This window comes from Panthera pardus, unplaced genomic scaffold (assembly GCF_024362965.1).
Source record: "Panthera pardus isolate Hobbes unplaced genomic scaffold, ASM2436296v1 HiC_scaffold_12, whole genome shotgun sequence".
In the NCBI taxonomy this organism is placed as follows: domain Eukaryota; kingdom Metazoa; phylum Chordata; class Mammalia; order Carnivora; family Felidae; genus Panthera; species Panthera pardus.
In genome coordinates, this window is record NW_026526677.1 from 18,946,449 (window position 1) to 18,962,734 (window position 16,286).

General features: G+C 44.0%; 1 protein-coding gene across 3 annotated transcripts in view; it reads right to left on the bottom strand.

Annotated features, from left to right (window-relative positions):
• EXT2 (exostosin glycosyltransferase 2) overlaps window positions 1-16,286 on the bottom strand; it is a 144,351-nt gene that overhangs the window by 31,685 nt on the left and 96,380 nt on the right. For all 3 annotated transcript variants that reach the window (XM_053899817.1, XM_053899815.1, XM_053899816.1), the window contains exons 9-10: window positions 14,684-14,873; window positions 5,339-5,505 (exon numbers count right to left, since the gene is read on the bottom strand). In XM_053899817.1, the coding sequence (XP_053755792.1) occupies window positions 5,339-5,505; window positions 14,684-14,873 (357 nt within the window). The remainder of the gene's footprint in view (window positions 1-5,338; window positions 5,506-14,683; window positions 14,874-16,286) is intronic.

Here is a 16,286-nt window from a genome sequence, read left to right on the forward strand (position 1 = left end):
TTTATTTCTTTTGGAGGCTGCATCATATGAAAAGTATACGTTTAACTTCATGAGAATCTGCAAAACTGTTTTCCAAATTAGTTGTACCAGTTCGCATATTTACCAGTAACATGTGAGAGTTCTAGCTGCTCCATGGCCTCATCAACACATGGCATTGTCAGTCTTTTACATTTTTTTTAGTCATTCTAGTGAGTATGTAGTGGTAACTCACTGTGCTTGTATTTTAGAATTGTCCTAATGATTATGATGTGGAGGACTTTTTCGTATGCTAGTTTATACCTACATATCTTATCTTCCTTTGTGAAGTAACTGCTCCAATCTTTTGCCCCTTTTCTTTTTTAGTGACTTCTTTGTCTTCTTCTCCCTGAGTTGTGAGGGCTCTTTATATATTTTAGATACAAGTTCTTTACCACATGTATGTTCTGAAAATATTTTTCCCAATATAGGACTTTCCTTTTTACTTTCTTAGAAGTGTCTTTTCAAGTGTTGTAATTTTGAGGAAGTCCAACCTATCCATTTTGGTTTCTTTTATAAGTCGTGCTACTTGTCCCCTATTTAACAATAATTGCTTAGCTTCAATGTGCTATGATTTTCTCCTCTGCTTTAAGAAGTTCTGTAATTTTAGTTCTTACATTGAGGACTAGTTAAATTTTTACATACACTGTGAGGTGAGGGTCATGATTTATTTTTCTTTGACATAAGGATATCACATTGTTCTAACACCACTTAGTGAAAAGACTCTCCCATCTCTATTGAATGGACTTGGGTCCTTTGTCAAAAATTAACGACATACATGTGTGCTCTACTTCTGGACTCTTTCTTGTGTCTCGTGGATGTGTATGTCTAAGTTGACAACAAGACCACAGTGTCTTGATTACTGTAGCTTTATCATAATTCTTACAATGAGGTAGTCCTGAAACTTTGTTCTACTTCCCAAAATTGCTTTGGCTTTTTCAGGTCTACTCCGCTTCCATTTGAATTTTAGATGGGGCGCCTGGGTGGCTCAGTCGGTTAAACGTCCGACTTCGGCTCAGGTCACGATCTCGCGGTCCGTGAGTTCGAGCCCCGCGTCGGGCTCTGGGCTGATGGCTCAGAGCCTGGAGCCTGCTTCCGATTCTGTGTCTCCCTCTCTCTCTGCCCCTCCCCCGTTCATGCTCTGTCTCTCTCTGTCTCAAAAATAAATAAAACGTTAAAAAAAAATTAAAAAAAAAAAAAGAATTTTAGAACAAATCTGTGAATTTCAATTAAAAAAAAGAAAAAAGAAAAAGCCGTCTGGGATTCTGACTGGGATTGCTTTGAATCTATAGAACAATTTGGGGAGAAATTACACTTTTGAATGTATACATAGGATACAGCTTTCCATTTATGCAGTTGTACTTCAATTTCTCTCAGCAACATTTTGTAGTTTTTACTGAACATATCTGGCACACATTACCTTCAATTTTTCAAGCATTTTTTACGCATTTGCGTGAATATAATTTTTTATAGCTTTTTGGAAATAAGATTTGACATACGATAAGCTAAATCTATTTGAAGTGTATAACTTGACATGCATAATTTGGTACGTGTACATCTATATACACAGTAAAATCATCATCCCAGTTAAGATAATGAACATATCCATAACCCCTAAAAGCTTTTTTGCCTCTTTGTTATTCTCCCTCTTGCCCTTCACAGCTTGACCCTCCCCACTCCTAAGTGTGGCAACCACTGATCTTTCAATCACTGAAAATTAGTTTGTATTTTCTAAAATTTTACGTAAAGGTAATCATAATACATGTTCTTTTTCATCTTGCTTCATTCACTCATCATAATTATTATTAAATACATCCATGGTATGTCTCCATAGCTCATTCATATCTATTACTGAGTAGTATTCTATTGTATGGATATACCACGATTATTCATTCAGACTGGACAGACATTCTGTGTTTTTCCTCTAGTTTCCAGCTTTTACAAATAAAAACTGCTATGAATATTGGTGTACAAGTATTTGTGTATATGTGTGCTCCTATTTCTCTAGGGTAAATCTCTATACGAAGAATGGTGGGTCACACGGTAGGTATATGCTTAGCATCTGAAATTCCAAATGGTTTTTCAAAATGGCTGGATCCAGACTGTGGATCACGGTGGATGGGCACGCACGCCGGAGTAACTTATTCCATAGCTTTCATGTGCATGCTGGTGATAAAGGTTTGTTTATTCATCGACTATTACTGAGTAACCACTGAATGGAATAAACCGGGTCAGGCATAGAGATAAAGCAATGAACAAGACAGCCATGATTCCTGCCCTTGTGGGGCTTACATTCTAGAAGAAAAGCAGACATTAAACATATACTTCACAATTAATTATTTGCTTACAAAGAGGTAGAGTGCTCTGAACCTAACCTCCCTGGAAGCTTCTCTGAGATAGCAACAATTGAGCTGAGTGCTGACAGATGAGTAGCAATTAATAAGATAGATATAATCCAAATGCACTGTGCTCAGCACAAGAAAGTAACTCTGGGTTCCAACGTAACTCCCCTTGGACATAAATTTTTGTTAACAGATTTATTAATTCACTTTATCAGTCAGGCTTGCTCCCAATTCCTGCATGAAATAATCCCAGGCTTTGGCCAAAAACAAACAAACAAACAAACAAACAAACAAACAAACAACAGGATCAGGAGCCCCATCACCTTCTGTCTTTTGACTCAACACAAAAGTGGGTACCCTCTCTAGAACAGTAATGTCCCAAGAAGAATGGAAACAACAACCTTTCCCATGAACCACAGCGGAGTCATGAGTGGGATAATGGGAATAACCATAGTAGCTGCCATTATAGCAGCCAACATGGTGTCTTGTAAAGTGCAGAGTATACTGCCTACCACATAGAAGGAGCAGTCACTGAGCATTCTCTTTCCATGTGCTAGGCACTACGGAATTTTCTATGTACACAATAACCTAATGAAGTGGATATTGTTACTGCCATTTTATGCAAGAATAAAATAACATCCAGAGAGATTAAAAAACTTGTCCATGGTCATTAACTAGTCAGTGAAAGGGCAGGAATTCAGGTCCAGAGCTATCCTAACTTTGTCCATTATATTAACTACTATGCAAGAAATAACTTTTACAAAGTTACCCTAAAGCACCAATGGTAGGGATGCCTGAGAAACCTGTTTGTTTTCCTTAGCATCAGGATAACTCTGTGAGAGACAACTGATATGCTCATGGCTCTTCGTACTACTTTTGCAAACCAGTAGTCTCTGACAGGGTAAAACCTTAGACAGCATAGTGTAGACAAACTTGGACTTAAATTCCAACTCTTCCACTCATTAGCTGTGTGACTGCAGATAAGTTATCTAACCTTCTTAGTCTTAGTAAAGAATGAGAAAAGCAGTAACTGTCTTGCAGGTTTGAGAAAAGATCGTAAGTAATAGAAGAACACCCAGAACATTCACTGGAATACAGAGGGTAGTTATGAAAGTTCGCCTTCCACGGCATCTGGAGAAGATTCAGATTAATGTAGAGGAGGCGTTTTCCTGCCTGCCACTCCTCCAATAGGCAGGTACTTCTTTCAAGGTGATGTGGAATCAAACACAGGTCATCAGAGGAAAGAGCGGAAGAGGCTTGAAACAAACTCAAGGTTGAAAGAAATCCCAGGGTTCAATATACATAACATCTTAAGATTTCAACTCAAGGTCAAAAGGAATACATTTAGTCCACCTTTCTTTCTTTTTTTTAGAGAGAGAGCATGAGCGGAGACAGGGAAAGGGAGAGAGACTCTTAAGCAGGCTCCACTCCACGACAGTGAGATCATGACCTGAGCCAAAATCAAGAGCAGGACGCTCAACCGAATGAGTCAGCCAGGTGCCTCAAGCCTACCTTTCTTTCACTAGACTTCATTTAGCCCAACTGAAAATACTGAGGAGGGAGCACTCTATCCATCTTGGCTAATCATTCCAAATGTTCCCTTTTATCCACCTCCCTTTCACCACAAAAAAAAAACCCATGAATATAGTCTGAAGCCACTATATGCAACGAAGAGAGAAAACACTGGCCCAAAAAAAAGGTCTTTTTGCCATGAGTTGGCTAGAGAAACAAGTAGGTAATTTGCTTTTTTTAAAAATGGGAATGATAGTGTGCTACAAATCATCTAATATCCTAGATGTGATAATGTAAAAGACATCTCTGTGAATGAGAATAAGCCCAAAAAGATGACATACATGTTTGATTAGCCACTCTCACGCCTTTCACCGGCCAGTAACTATACTGACTGTATCACACACCAGCCTCATTCACAACAATTTCTGTTACACTCAAACTTAAAAAAACAAACAAACAAAAAACTTGAGCTTCTAATTTTTGGTGGTGGTGGCAGGGGGATTCCTATTTCTTCCCCTGAAAATCCACTTCTAGCTTAAGGGTTAGAAAATAAACTTCTATAATAAATATACAATATAGAATATATATTCATTTAATAAAACCTGAGTGCCAAATATGGCCTCATATAATAACATTTCGTGATTTCTTAGAACCTTAACTTCAGCAAACCCCGAGTCAACTACAGAAGACGGCTGCCTCTCTCATGGGCAGGACGAGCGTAGGGGACAGACTGGACCATTTTCCCTGTGTCGGCCGTGGCTAACTGACGTATACTCTCCGTTTTGCTTAGGTCCGATGCCGCCGTCACATCCCCGCACCGCAGGCCTCCTCCTGCCGCCGTCATGCCATGCATCTCACGCACATCCTCCCTGACAGAGCTCATCAATTCCTATTGCTTTTCACCAGGCCTCGGCTCTGGCACTTTCCCCTGGGGAGACCTTTACTGGTCTCCATACTTAACCCTTGAACCCAGCCTAATCCATCAGCCGCACTGAATGAACGGTGATAGAGCATGTTTCTCCCTAAAGACAGGCAGCCAACCTCTCCACTTAAACCTCAGAAAGAAAGCCATCAACAGGGTCTGCTTTCTGTTTGTCAGCGTCTCCAGCGTCTCTGCTCATTGGCGTTTTTATTGTTGCCGCGCCCAGCTGCTTGAGTCAGGGGAAGTGCCATTCGAGGAGACATCAATTAAGTGCTCGTTAAATGCTATAGACGCTCTTTTGAAAATATCCCCTGGGACTCTCCCTGGGAGTTCCCAAAAGTAGTGGAGGCCACAGCTGTCACTCTAGGATAGGGTTTCCCCAAAGTCTGGGAGAACAGCTTCATAACCCACGCTCTTATGCACTATCGACCAGGGAGTAGAAACTATGGCTTTAGACGATGAAATCTAATCCTCTTCATTAGGAAAGACAAGCAACGCTAGGCAAGAAACAGTCAATATGTAAACAGACTGTCTGAAACCTCCTTACCTCATAACCAAACTGCAGCTCATCAGAGGTCAGCATGATGATATCATCGTCGATAGCCAGGACAGCCTCTGTCTCGATTTCGTCGTAAGGGAAGAATCGGTTACTCAATTTGTTTTCAGCAGTCCTCACAACTTTTAATGGAACCCGGATTTTGGGCCAGAGAGAGTCTGGGGGGGCAAGAAACGAGGTATGCATTACTCTTCTAACCTCTGTGAGGAGATAAAGCAGTGAATGCACCATGCCACAGATGTGATGGAACTTAACTTCCACGGCTCCCACTCAACCCACACGTACAACTGTGCACGGGGGAGCTCTTACAGATGCCTGGTTATAAAATTCGGTAAGTACTTCTGTCCTCTCTAGGTCCTCACAACACTACTCAACCTCAAGGCTGTCTTAGCCAGAGTGCACAGATGGCTTCCGCTCACAACTGAGACACAGAGAAGCAGAGAGACCCAAGATCACAACAAGAGGAGGGGTCAAGTCCACACTGTCTCATTCTCAGGCCCAGGGTTTGCTACCAGAATTCCACCGGCTCCCCTGAATACCTCCGGCCAGGCACACCCCAGCTCAAAGCATGCCTCCACTCTGCCAGCAAAGACAAAGCACGCGCTCGAGGTGTCTGCCCCGATGTGCCGGCCTCCACAATGCAATCGCAAACAGAGATCAATGCCACTAAAATCCAGCCCTCAAAATGGGTCTCACTGAACGACGTGGGTTTCTTAACTTAGCACTTTATCCCCTCAACCACCCCTTCGCTCTGATTCACTAGGTTTGGTTTCTCATCATGACCAATTTACAAAATAAATATCAAATTTCTAGGTCCAATTATGCGGGATTTTCTAGTATACTGAAGAAACACCAACCCGTGACCTGCCTTACATTTTTTGCCATTCTACTCTGAAATGATTGAAGCAATTCAACCACAGGTTCCTTATTTTAAAATGGTGCATTTAGCATAGCACCCCTGTCCATAGACCTCAGGGTTCTTTATAGAGGGTAGTGTGTTCTTCACACAGCATTTGTCAAATGACAAGAGGAAAGCTAGGTGTCACACTGGTTCCCAAAACTCCATTGTGTAATTGTGGAAAGATGCAGTCTGCGTGGGTCTTGAAGTTGCAAATGCCTGTGGCCGCTCCCAGGTCCCCATACTAACGAGAAGTGTGGTGAGGGAGAGTCAGAAGGGAAAAGGCTGTCTTTACTGCCTTCGGATGAAATATCTCACTAAGGTACATTTTATAGTGTATCCATGTAACACATTGTTGGGACACTTCCAGAGTCCTGGAAGAAGCCGGCACAATGGAGGCCCTGTAATTAAGGAAGGCATTCAGCCTTAAATAAGCACAGAGCCTGAAAAAGCAGTCAACTCCAAGAAGTATGTTTGGGAAAAGACTGAACTGAACACCAAAGAAATGATCCTATGGGTCACTGCCTTTTAATCAATAACAGTAGTTAATTATAGTTTCCTTCTTGGCACAGAAGCACATAATAAATAACTTTGGAATAAATGGACGGACACAGGACTTGAGAGACTGAAGACCTGGGTCCTGTATTACCTATGGGGTCTCAGGCAACTCCTTCTCGTTCTGCTCTAAGAATAAGCAGGGGTGGGGGGAGGGCACCTTTACTAAGCAACTAGTATATGCCACACACTTTGTAGATGCAACGTCATTCAATCCTCCTGACAACCCCGTGGGGCAGAAATTATTTACAAAGTAGTAGCAGTAGTTACAAGGCTCACAGAGATTAAGTAATTTGGCAGGAGTTACAGAGCTAATAAATGAGAAGGCCTGTGACTGAATCTAAGTCTGTTTAGCATCAAAAACCAAACAGAACATGTACGATCTATTGCAGCTTGAACACCTCATGCTTGTCTAGATCTGGGACAAAACAATGAAGTTCAATGTTTTCTCCAGCAGTCATCCTTATTCTCGTTTGCTCCCCACTCCCTCTTCCAGGTAAATAAAACCCCTGGCATAAATCTACTGTCTAAATCCTTATAAAACATGAATCATAACGTCTAAAATATAAGAGGTTATAGCCCCACCTACTAGACCACTGAGTCTCAAACTTTCTGGTGTCAGGATTCCTATAGGCTCTTAAAAATCGTTGAGAACCCTGGGGTGGGTGTGGGGGAGAGGGGGATATGGGTGATGGGCATTGAGGAGGGCACATTGTTGGGATGAGCAGCGGGTGTTGTATGTAAGCGATGAATCATGGGAATCTGCTCCTGAAGCCCAGAGCACAGTGTATACAACGTACGTTAGCTAACTTGACAATAATTTATATTATAAATAAATATATATATCGTTGAGAACCCCAAAGAAGCTTTCCTTATATGGGATACACACACACACACACACACACACACACACACACACACACACACACACACACACTATTTATTTGTATGAGAAATGAAAACTGAGGAAATTTTAAAACACAAGAATACACAAGCACACATTCCACTAGCCACTAGATTGATGTTAACCCATGTTACGTAGCCTCTGAAAAACTCCTCTGTCACCTTGTGAAAGAATAAAGAGTGGGAAATGGAGGTGACTTAGTATTATTATGAACATAATTTCAACCTCCCAGACCCCCTGCAAGATTCTCATGGATGTCCAGGTCCCTGGACCACACTTTGAGAGCTTTTGTGTTCAGATTTGGGTGTCACAATACGGAGAAAGTTCCAACAACCTGGAAAACAGTCTGGGAGGAGTGACAGGGGCAGTGCAGGCACATGAATCCAGGATTTCTATGGAATGTTTAAAGAAACCAACTGTGCCAGCTGTCAGCGTACTGCCCCTCAGCTCCAATGCCACCCTTCATTGCCCTGTTTCTCATACTGGAACTAGATCCCGTATACACTTCCCTTTTGCCAACTAGCTCAATTCTAGGCTTTGTCTGTGGAGGGTGCTGGAGGGACCCTTGGGAGGGAAGGGGGCTTTTCTTCTAGGTTTCAGTGTGCCTCTTTAACTTCTTGCTCCTTCGGTCCTTGGCCAGAAGACAGACAGGCAGCCGCACTTCTCCCCACCAGGTGTAAGTGGCACCTCTAAGGGGCCCCTTCACAACAGGTTCTGCAGAGACCCCCAAGAGCAATGCAGCTGAGGGTCCCTCGCCATGGGTGGTTCCACGGGAGCTCACTGAAGCCCTCAACAGTTTCCTAGTAAGTTCAAGAACACGCTCTGGGTAGCTTCCTATTGAATTCCGTGGGTACTGAAGGGGAGCGGTAGATTTCCCGGTCACCAGACTGAGCCTGCAACCCCCGCACACTTCACTATGCAGTGGGCTACGTACGGTCACACACTCTCCAACAAGGTCTGAATCTCACATCTAGCTGGGGAAGGGGCTCCTGTTATCTTTACAGTTTTTACTTCTTAGTCACCAATCACCCGTTACTGGTTAATGATTCTTTATATTAAACTTTTCCTGTTCAGGTTACTGGTGGTTTCGGTCTTCTACGTTGGCCTTGACTAATACATTAGGCTATCAGGAGGGTTATCAGATGAAAGGGGAATTGTTCTCCATGGCCTCTAAAGTTAGAACCATGACCAGTAGCTGGGTGAAAGTTGCAGGGAAACGGATTTAGATTCAAAATAGGTAGGAATCTTCTGATGGCAGAAACTGTTTTAGATACAGTGAAATGCCTTCAGCAGTTCAATGCACCCTTTTACTTGAAATGTACTAATTTAGGTCAGATTTCTACTCGACATCATATGAGAAACCAAACAAGATGTCTCTAAGGTCCGGGATCACATAAGACAGTAATATATCATAGAAAGAACAGTCTCTGGGGGTGCCTGGGTGACTCAGTCAGTTAAGCATCTAACTCTTGATTTTGGCTCCGGTCATGATGCCAGCCAGGGTCATGGGAACAAACCCTGCATTCACTTGGAGCCTGCCTGGGATTCTCTCTCTCTCTCTGTGGCTCCCCCACTCACACTCACTTTCTCTCTAAATAAGAAAGAAAGAAAGAAAGAAAGAAAGAAAGAAAGAAAGAAAGAAAGAAAGAAAGAAAGAGAAAGAAAGAAAGAAAGAAAGAAAGAAAGAAAGAAAGAAAGAAAGAAAGAAAGATGAAAGAAAGAGAAAAAACGAACAGTCTTTAGGAAGAGCTTCAAATCCCAGGTGTACTCCTTACTAGTCATGTGATCCTAAACACATCAATCGTGTTTAACCCGTGTCTTCAACTACGAAGACAGAATAATAACACTATCTTCCCATCACTGACTGTGAGAATGAACATGAAAGCAATTAGCAGCACAGCGCCTGGCACATGGCAGATATCCAGTAAATGTTAGCTGTGCCTTCCTTTGAACATATGTGTCTATTTACAGAACCAAAGGACTTCTTTTGAACCTTAGGGGTGGCAAAGTGGTATATGTTAGATCTGATACATTACTCTGAAAATCCAGTGGCATCACCCAGCTTGTACCTTCCATATCCACTTTTATGTATGTATGTATGTATTTACTGAGAGAGAGACAGAGACAGAGACAGCGTGAGCCAGGTAGGGGCAGAGAGAGGGAGAATTCCAAGCAGGCTCCACACGGTCAGCACAGAGCCCCATGTGAGGCTCGAACTCACAAACGGTGAGATCATGACCTGAGCTGAAATCAAGAGTTGGGCACTTAACCGACTGAGCCACCCAGGTGCCCCCATACCCACTTTTAAATAAATAGGATCCCTGCCATTATTAATCCTCTAGAGCTGAGACAATGGAACACAGAAATGAAGCAAAAGAACACAAAGTAACAAACAGCTCCTCTTTCTGCAGTGTGTATAGACAACAGGCTAGCTGCTTGGGTTGAGTATGAACTTTCCTCTGCCCCGCATGGGATTTGGACTTCCACTTGGTGAATGTGCACAGCATGTTCGAAGCACAGACGGCTTTCCACATGTATCACCTACATAGCCAAAGAATTACTTGAGACAATATCCATAGGGAACTAACTTGCCCCTGCCCTTGTAAAGTCTTTGATGGGGAAGTTTTAGGGAACGACGCAGGGCCAAGGAGGATGATATGGGCCAAGGAGGTGAAGATGGACGCGGGACTACCCTTCCCTGTTCCGAGTCACACCTCGGGAGCCAAAAGTCAGCCAGGGCGAGAGCAGTCTCCACCTCAACAGTCAGCTGTCTATGCACCATCATTAGCACAGACAGGCCTCCCAACAGAACTCCCAGTTTCTCGCTTTCACGTTTTCAAGTAAAATAGGCCTCCAAGAAGAGGAACTACCATTCGCCCAGGCTTCAGCATTCCTTCTGTGGAGGGCAGCACCAAAAATAAACATTATAAATTACCCCCTGCCCTTCAAGTAGATAATTCGGACGTGGGATTTTGATTGTTTAAAAAATTAGGACAGAAGCTCAAGGTAGGAGAGAAAAATATGGGTGAGAAAGAAGAACTTTTTCTCCCCTTTCCATTAGTATTTTCAAAAGAACAGACTTACTCTTCTGTCTCTCTTTTGAGTCCCTGGCAAGGACCTAGTTCGTCTACATAATCCCAAATCAGAGAACAGACAAAGCGTGATGATCTGCCTACTACTAAATGGTAATCCAAATAGATACAGTGGGGCTTTGTGCAAAGGGCATGAGCTTCGCATCCACAGAGACACGTGTTTATTTCTGGCTCTGCCATTTGCAGTTTTGTGATTCGGGCAAATTACACGTCTCACCGGGAGTTTCATTTTTGTAAAATGGGAATAAGAACAGCTTCCTGGCAGGTTTGTCCTAAGGACTAGAGATAATATGTGTAAAGCACCTGGCACAGTGCCTATTCCTGGGATTTAAAAGGTACATAATACGTGGTTATAAAAACATCGTATCGTTTTCATCTTTATAACTGGGTTCTTGTAAAGTCTCACAAACTTCACTTCTCCCCTGACAATCTGAAGAGGTGTAGACACACGGCTGTGCGGAGGCCCCTTAGGATGCAGAAGGACACAGTAGCATAGCCAGAGACCTTCAGGCTCCAATTCCATTGCTGAGCCCAAATGGGGTCTCTTTTTCTGTACTCCTTCTAAATTCTAAATGAATTCAAAACAATGTACCTTATGTCTCATCCTGTGAATCTGCAGCTGGCAAAATAAAAATGTCACCTTCCATTCACACAAAGTAGTCTGAAAAACAAGGGTTTTCCAAGCACATTGCAGAATTTATGAAAAACAAACAGCTGAGCCAGGTGACCTGATAACTTCACAGTTAGGAGCTTTAGTCTAGCTCTAAGGAGAAAAAGAACTCCTTGTGTTGAGGGTTTTTTTAAAATGCGTACTGATTAATGGTTTTCTCCATGTTGGATGCCAAGAAAGATGTGAGCAAAGAGAATTTTCCCTCCATCTTGGCAAAGGTACTATAAAATGCTCAGGTTGACTGAAGATGACCCCAAGCCCATCCTGGCCAACACTGTCACAAACACAACCACAGATCCATAAAATAAATGGTCAGATTATCTCCATACAAACCTTGAGCTCACTTCTGGAGTGCTCAAGCTGCTGGTGTCCAGCTGGTCCCCATGACGTTAATTCCCCACAGTCCCAGAGTTCAGCACAAATGCAAGGTGGCTGGCTGTGACTTCTACTTCTCTGTTGCCTCCTCTGGGTTGACCATCCCGACACACTCAGCCCAGCCCGCCTGCTAACAACTATCAAAGTCACAATCTGAAGCCAGGGAGCTCCTGAGGTCAATTCAAATTTAACACTGAAATCAGCTAAAACAGAAGGCTGAGTTAAACCTGTCTGAGATGTACAATGTAAGAGCTTCCTTCACACGGAGGCCAGGGGCCAAGCCAAACAACCTCTATATCCATCAAGTTTGGAAACTGAAGAGCTGGGGAGGAGGAAGGCAGTGGCTTGCCTTTTTTTTCTGACAGAGCTCGAAACCGATGTGACGAAAGCTCGCTGGAAATTTCTATTGCCTAGTCTAAGTATTTACTTAAACTTCAAACCCAGCAATTTAGGCTTAAATGTAACCAAAAAGCAAAAAGTATTTGGTTGTGTTGGAGAGGGGAAAAAAAAAAAAAGTGGTGGGGGGAGCCGGGGCGGGGGGTGGATTTCTGCCTACATTAACCCTCCCAGCAGCAGACATGTTCACCGCAATATTTATTTTAGTAAATGTAGAGAAAGTGAAAAACATCATTTTCGCCTCTAATATTTCAAAGCCTTGGACTTGCTTTATAAAAGATATATATGTTACTAATGCCATACATGCAGACTCAGATGGCTTTGCTGGCATGAGGACCAGAGCTGACAGCCTCATTTACCAACTGAACAAACACCCCAGAGAAGATTAAACGTGGTTCACGCTCTCCCCAAACAACCACATCGCCAGAGCCCGAGTGGAGACCTAAAAACCACTGCGAGGGAAAAAAAAGCTGGTTCAGTCTCTAAACGTGTCAAATTTGGGGCCTCGTCGGTTGAGGGCTCGCTCTCTTCCCTGGAGCCAAAACATTACAAAAATAAACTAAGCTCCCGGTCGTAAAATTAACCACATTTTAGCAAGGTCTCCCCAAAATTAAGACTGAACACCCAGCTCCAAAACCTCTAGGTTTGTGTTACTGCTTTCCGTCAAACCAGGGCGAGGCGAGGGCGTCGACTAGGAGGGCAGAGAACGATTCCTCCCTTCTCACGGTCTGCGAGTGACCCGCACTGGCAAGAAATCATTCCCCTGGAGCGCGAAGTGCCTAAGCAAGGTGTCGAAGGAAGGAGAAGCCTCCTTTGCATTTAGCTCCAGGATCTGCACCTGTGCCTACCCGGGCGGGTGGGGGCTCCCTCTGAAAGCCGGCGGCCTGCGTGCGCGGGGGCAGGCGCAGGAGGGTGAACGTGGCAGGATGCAGTGAGCTGCCGCAGATCCGAGCAGGGACCCACAGCCTTCCTTCTCAAAACAGGACTCGTCCCTTTCGAGTGCCAGACCAAGGAGCAGCACAACAGTGCCGGCTGGCTCACCCACCCCCCTCCAGGTGAGGCACCGGGCTGGGGCCTCTCCACGCCCCTCCCTGCTCAGCTCCCGTTTCCCTCTGCCTTTCCCTTCCTCCTGCCCAGTTCTTCCTCCTCCCCTCTCCTCCCTTTTCCTTCTACCCCTTTCCTGAGAGTCAAATAAATGAAACAAACAAAAATCCAGGAAACTGGTTGTTGGGAGGAAAACGGACTTGGCATAAAAAGATGTACTTAATAAGAAAAAGCACTGTTCTTTGGAGCGTAAAATGGGAGCGTCATTTAAAGTAGACGTTTTGTTTACTTAAACCACGGCTCCCTAAATCTAGAGAGAAAGTGTAGGATTCTCTCAGAGAACAAAAATCCCACTAAGGAACACTTCTTAAATGTCTCAGGAGGTACTAGAGAATTTTCTTGGGGGTAATTTCTGATTGGCCTCACAGACAGAAAATGTTCTTCTTCCAGCCTAAACTATAGATCTACCGGGGGTAGTTTCCAGGGCTGACTATCCTGACTTCAGTATTCCCAATTAAAAGAGAATAGCCATAAAAAGTGCAGATACTACTGTCAGGCAATAAACTAGACCTTATCAGTGATAGTGGTGCACATTACAAACTTCAAACTCATTCCTTGCTCTAATCCATCAGAAACTTCCTGGCTTTAATAGGCTATAAAGGGCAGGAGCTTTGAAGTGCCTGGGATTAGGATCAGTAATAGACAGACTGAATGAGAAACTAAATGCAGGTGGAACGTACTCTATGCCTCCTGAATGAAAAAGAAATCCAATTAATCAAACAGTCCTCAACCCTAGCTGCCAGCGCCAGCCAGCAGCTCACACGGTGGCCAAGGCAAGGGACAAAGCGATTAGCGATGAACCGCCTGGGGACCGTAGTGCGCACTCACGTTAAGGAACTGATTCGAAGCCTGGAGACGGCATGCTCTGCTGACTTGCCCTGTTGGAAGTGAGGCCATCTTTTTTTTTTTTTTTTTTTTAAGGAAAGCACAGTATCAGAGCCGAGATAAGGAAGGAGAAAACTAATGCCTTTTAAACTGAGCTTTCATGTAAACAAATCAGCTGAGATGGCCGAGGGAAGCTGAGGTCTGTTTTCCCAAGGCTGCTGGCCTTTGATCCCACTGATTCCTAAGCTCTCAGACCCTCGTGGCTGCAGCTCACACGTGAGCTGTGCGCTCAACCCTGGGCGCACAGTGAGCTGGGCCACCCCAGAACAAGAATGAGATGGCTGACTAAACTGGGGTCACGCTGCCTCAGAAATGGCATTACTGTTGACAAAGCAGGAAACTTCATGCAAGCCTAAGGATGCAAATAATGTGGCCGTCCCAAACTGACCCGGCTGGGAGGCGCGCCGACACCCAAAGCAGGCCGTTCCTGAACACAGCACCTTCCCACCCTTTTTACCTTCCGGGGGATTTTTATTCTGATTATTCCAGACAACGAGCAGCTTGGACAGACTGGGCACCTTGGACACTTCAGTGATGACCCGGAAGAGGCTCTCCACTCGGTCGTAGGTGAGGACGATGGCGGTAAAACCTTGGGACTGTGGTGGAATCAGTGGGAGGAAGAGTGGGTTGCTCACACTGCCCCGCTTCTGCAAGAGAACAGATGAATAGGAGTCAGCGAAGGGTCTAGTAACCATGGGGCTGATCTCTTTGCCACTGCTGTCAGCAGTCTAGAACGTGGGAGATTTGGTGGCTGTCACCATGACCAGCCCAAGAGCTTTTGTACAGACTCTCTTTAATTAACTTTAGCTCTGATGCCACTAAAACAGGAGCAGAGAATGTCTGTAGCCCAGAAGAGATTTCTAGTTAAACCCAGCAGATGAAATACATGCATTATCTCCATTCTCTCCTCCAGTCCACTAAAGTGACCGTAGATCGGAAATAGAAATGGACGATGACAGTGAAATGAGAGAGGCCACAACAGCTGATGAGCAGCAGGGACGGGTTTCTGAAAGACTGGAAGGGTGAAGTGGAAACGGGGCAGGAGAATGAGAGTGGAAGCGAAGTGCCTACACAGAGGGGGGCCCACGAAGGCAAACCAGTCCAAACTGCTCAGCCCCCAAAGGCTCAGAATGGAGTTCAGCAGGAACCTTGTGGGGTAAGAGGAGGGGCAGGGCTGAAAACAGGAAGACTGGTTAAAAATATGTGTAAGGAGCAAAAAAAGACCCAGATCCACAAAACTTCCCTTCACCCAGCCACTCAGCCAGAAAACTCCTCTTCTTGCCCACCCCTGCAGGGGGAGGGAGGTATATTCTCTGGGGAACTGAAGCTCTGGGTATGGAAATGTGGACACCTTTGGAAGGAAAATGCAGGTGCCAGTCTGTGTTCTGAGTGATGAGCCCCAGAGCCTTCTTGCTCTCCAGCTCCCCAAACGCTGGCGGCCATGGAGCCCACTTGCCCCTCTACCACCTCACAGCCCTCCGGGAAGTAGGCTTGCCCTCACACACAGAGCTTCCTTCCGGTCAGGTTTTCAGTGATTCCCTGGTAATTATGAACAGATCCTAGAATCACAGCCGTTTCAACAATATCTTCCGCATAATGACAGAAACCAAATGAACGAATAGAAAAGCAGGAACTCAGGGGAAACAGAGACAATAGAAAAGCAGAAGGATATTAGAACAACATCAATAAATTATATCCTCAGGAAGAGAATTTTTCATCCATGAAATAAGAATAAATTGCTATTTTTATTTAAAAAGATCTATCAAAGAACAGGAAAGAATACTTGAACATTAAAAATATAGCTTAATTTTTTTTAAAAGCAGGATTGAAAGAAAAAGGCAACATATTCCAATCTAGTGAACAAAAAGGGCAGAGATAAAAAACAGGACAAAAAAGATGAGAAAATCCAGGAGGTCCAACATCCATCTAACAGGTTCCTGAAAAAGAAAACACAGAATACAGAAGAAACAAAATTACCAAAGAAATAAGTTCTCAGAACAGTAGAAGAGACATGAGTTTTCAAGTTGAAAGGGCCCAAGAAGTAATTAGCACATTGAATT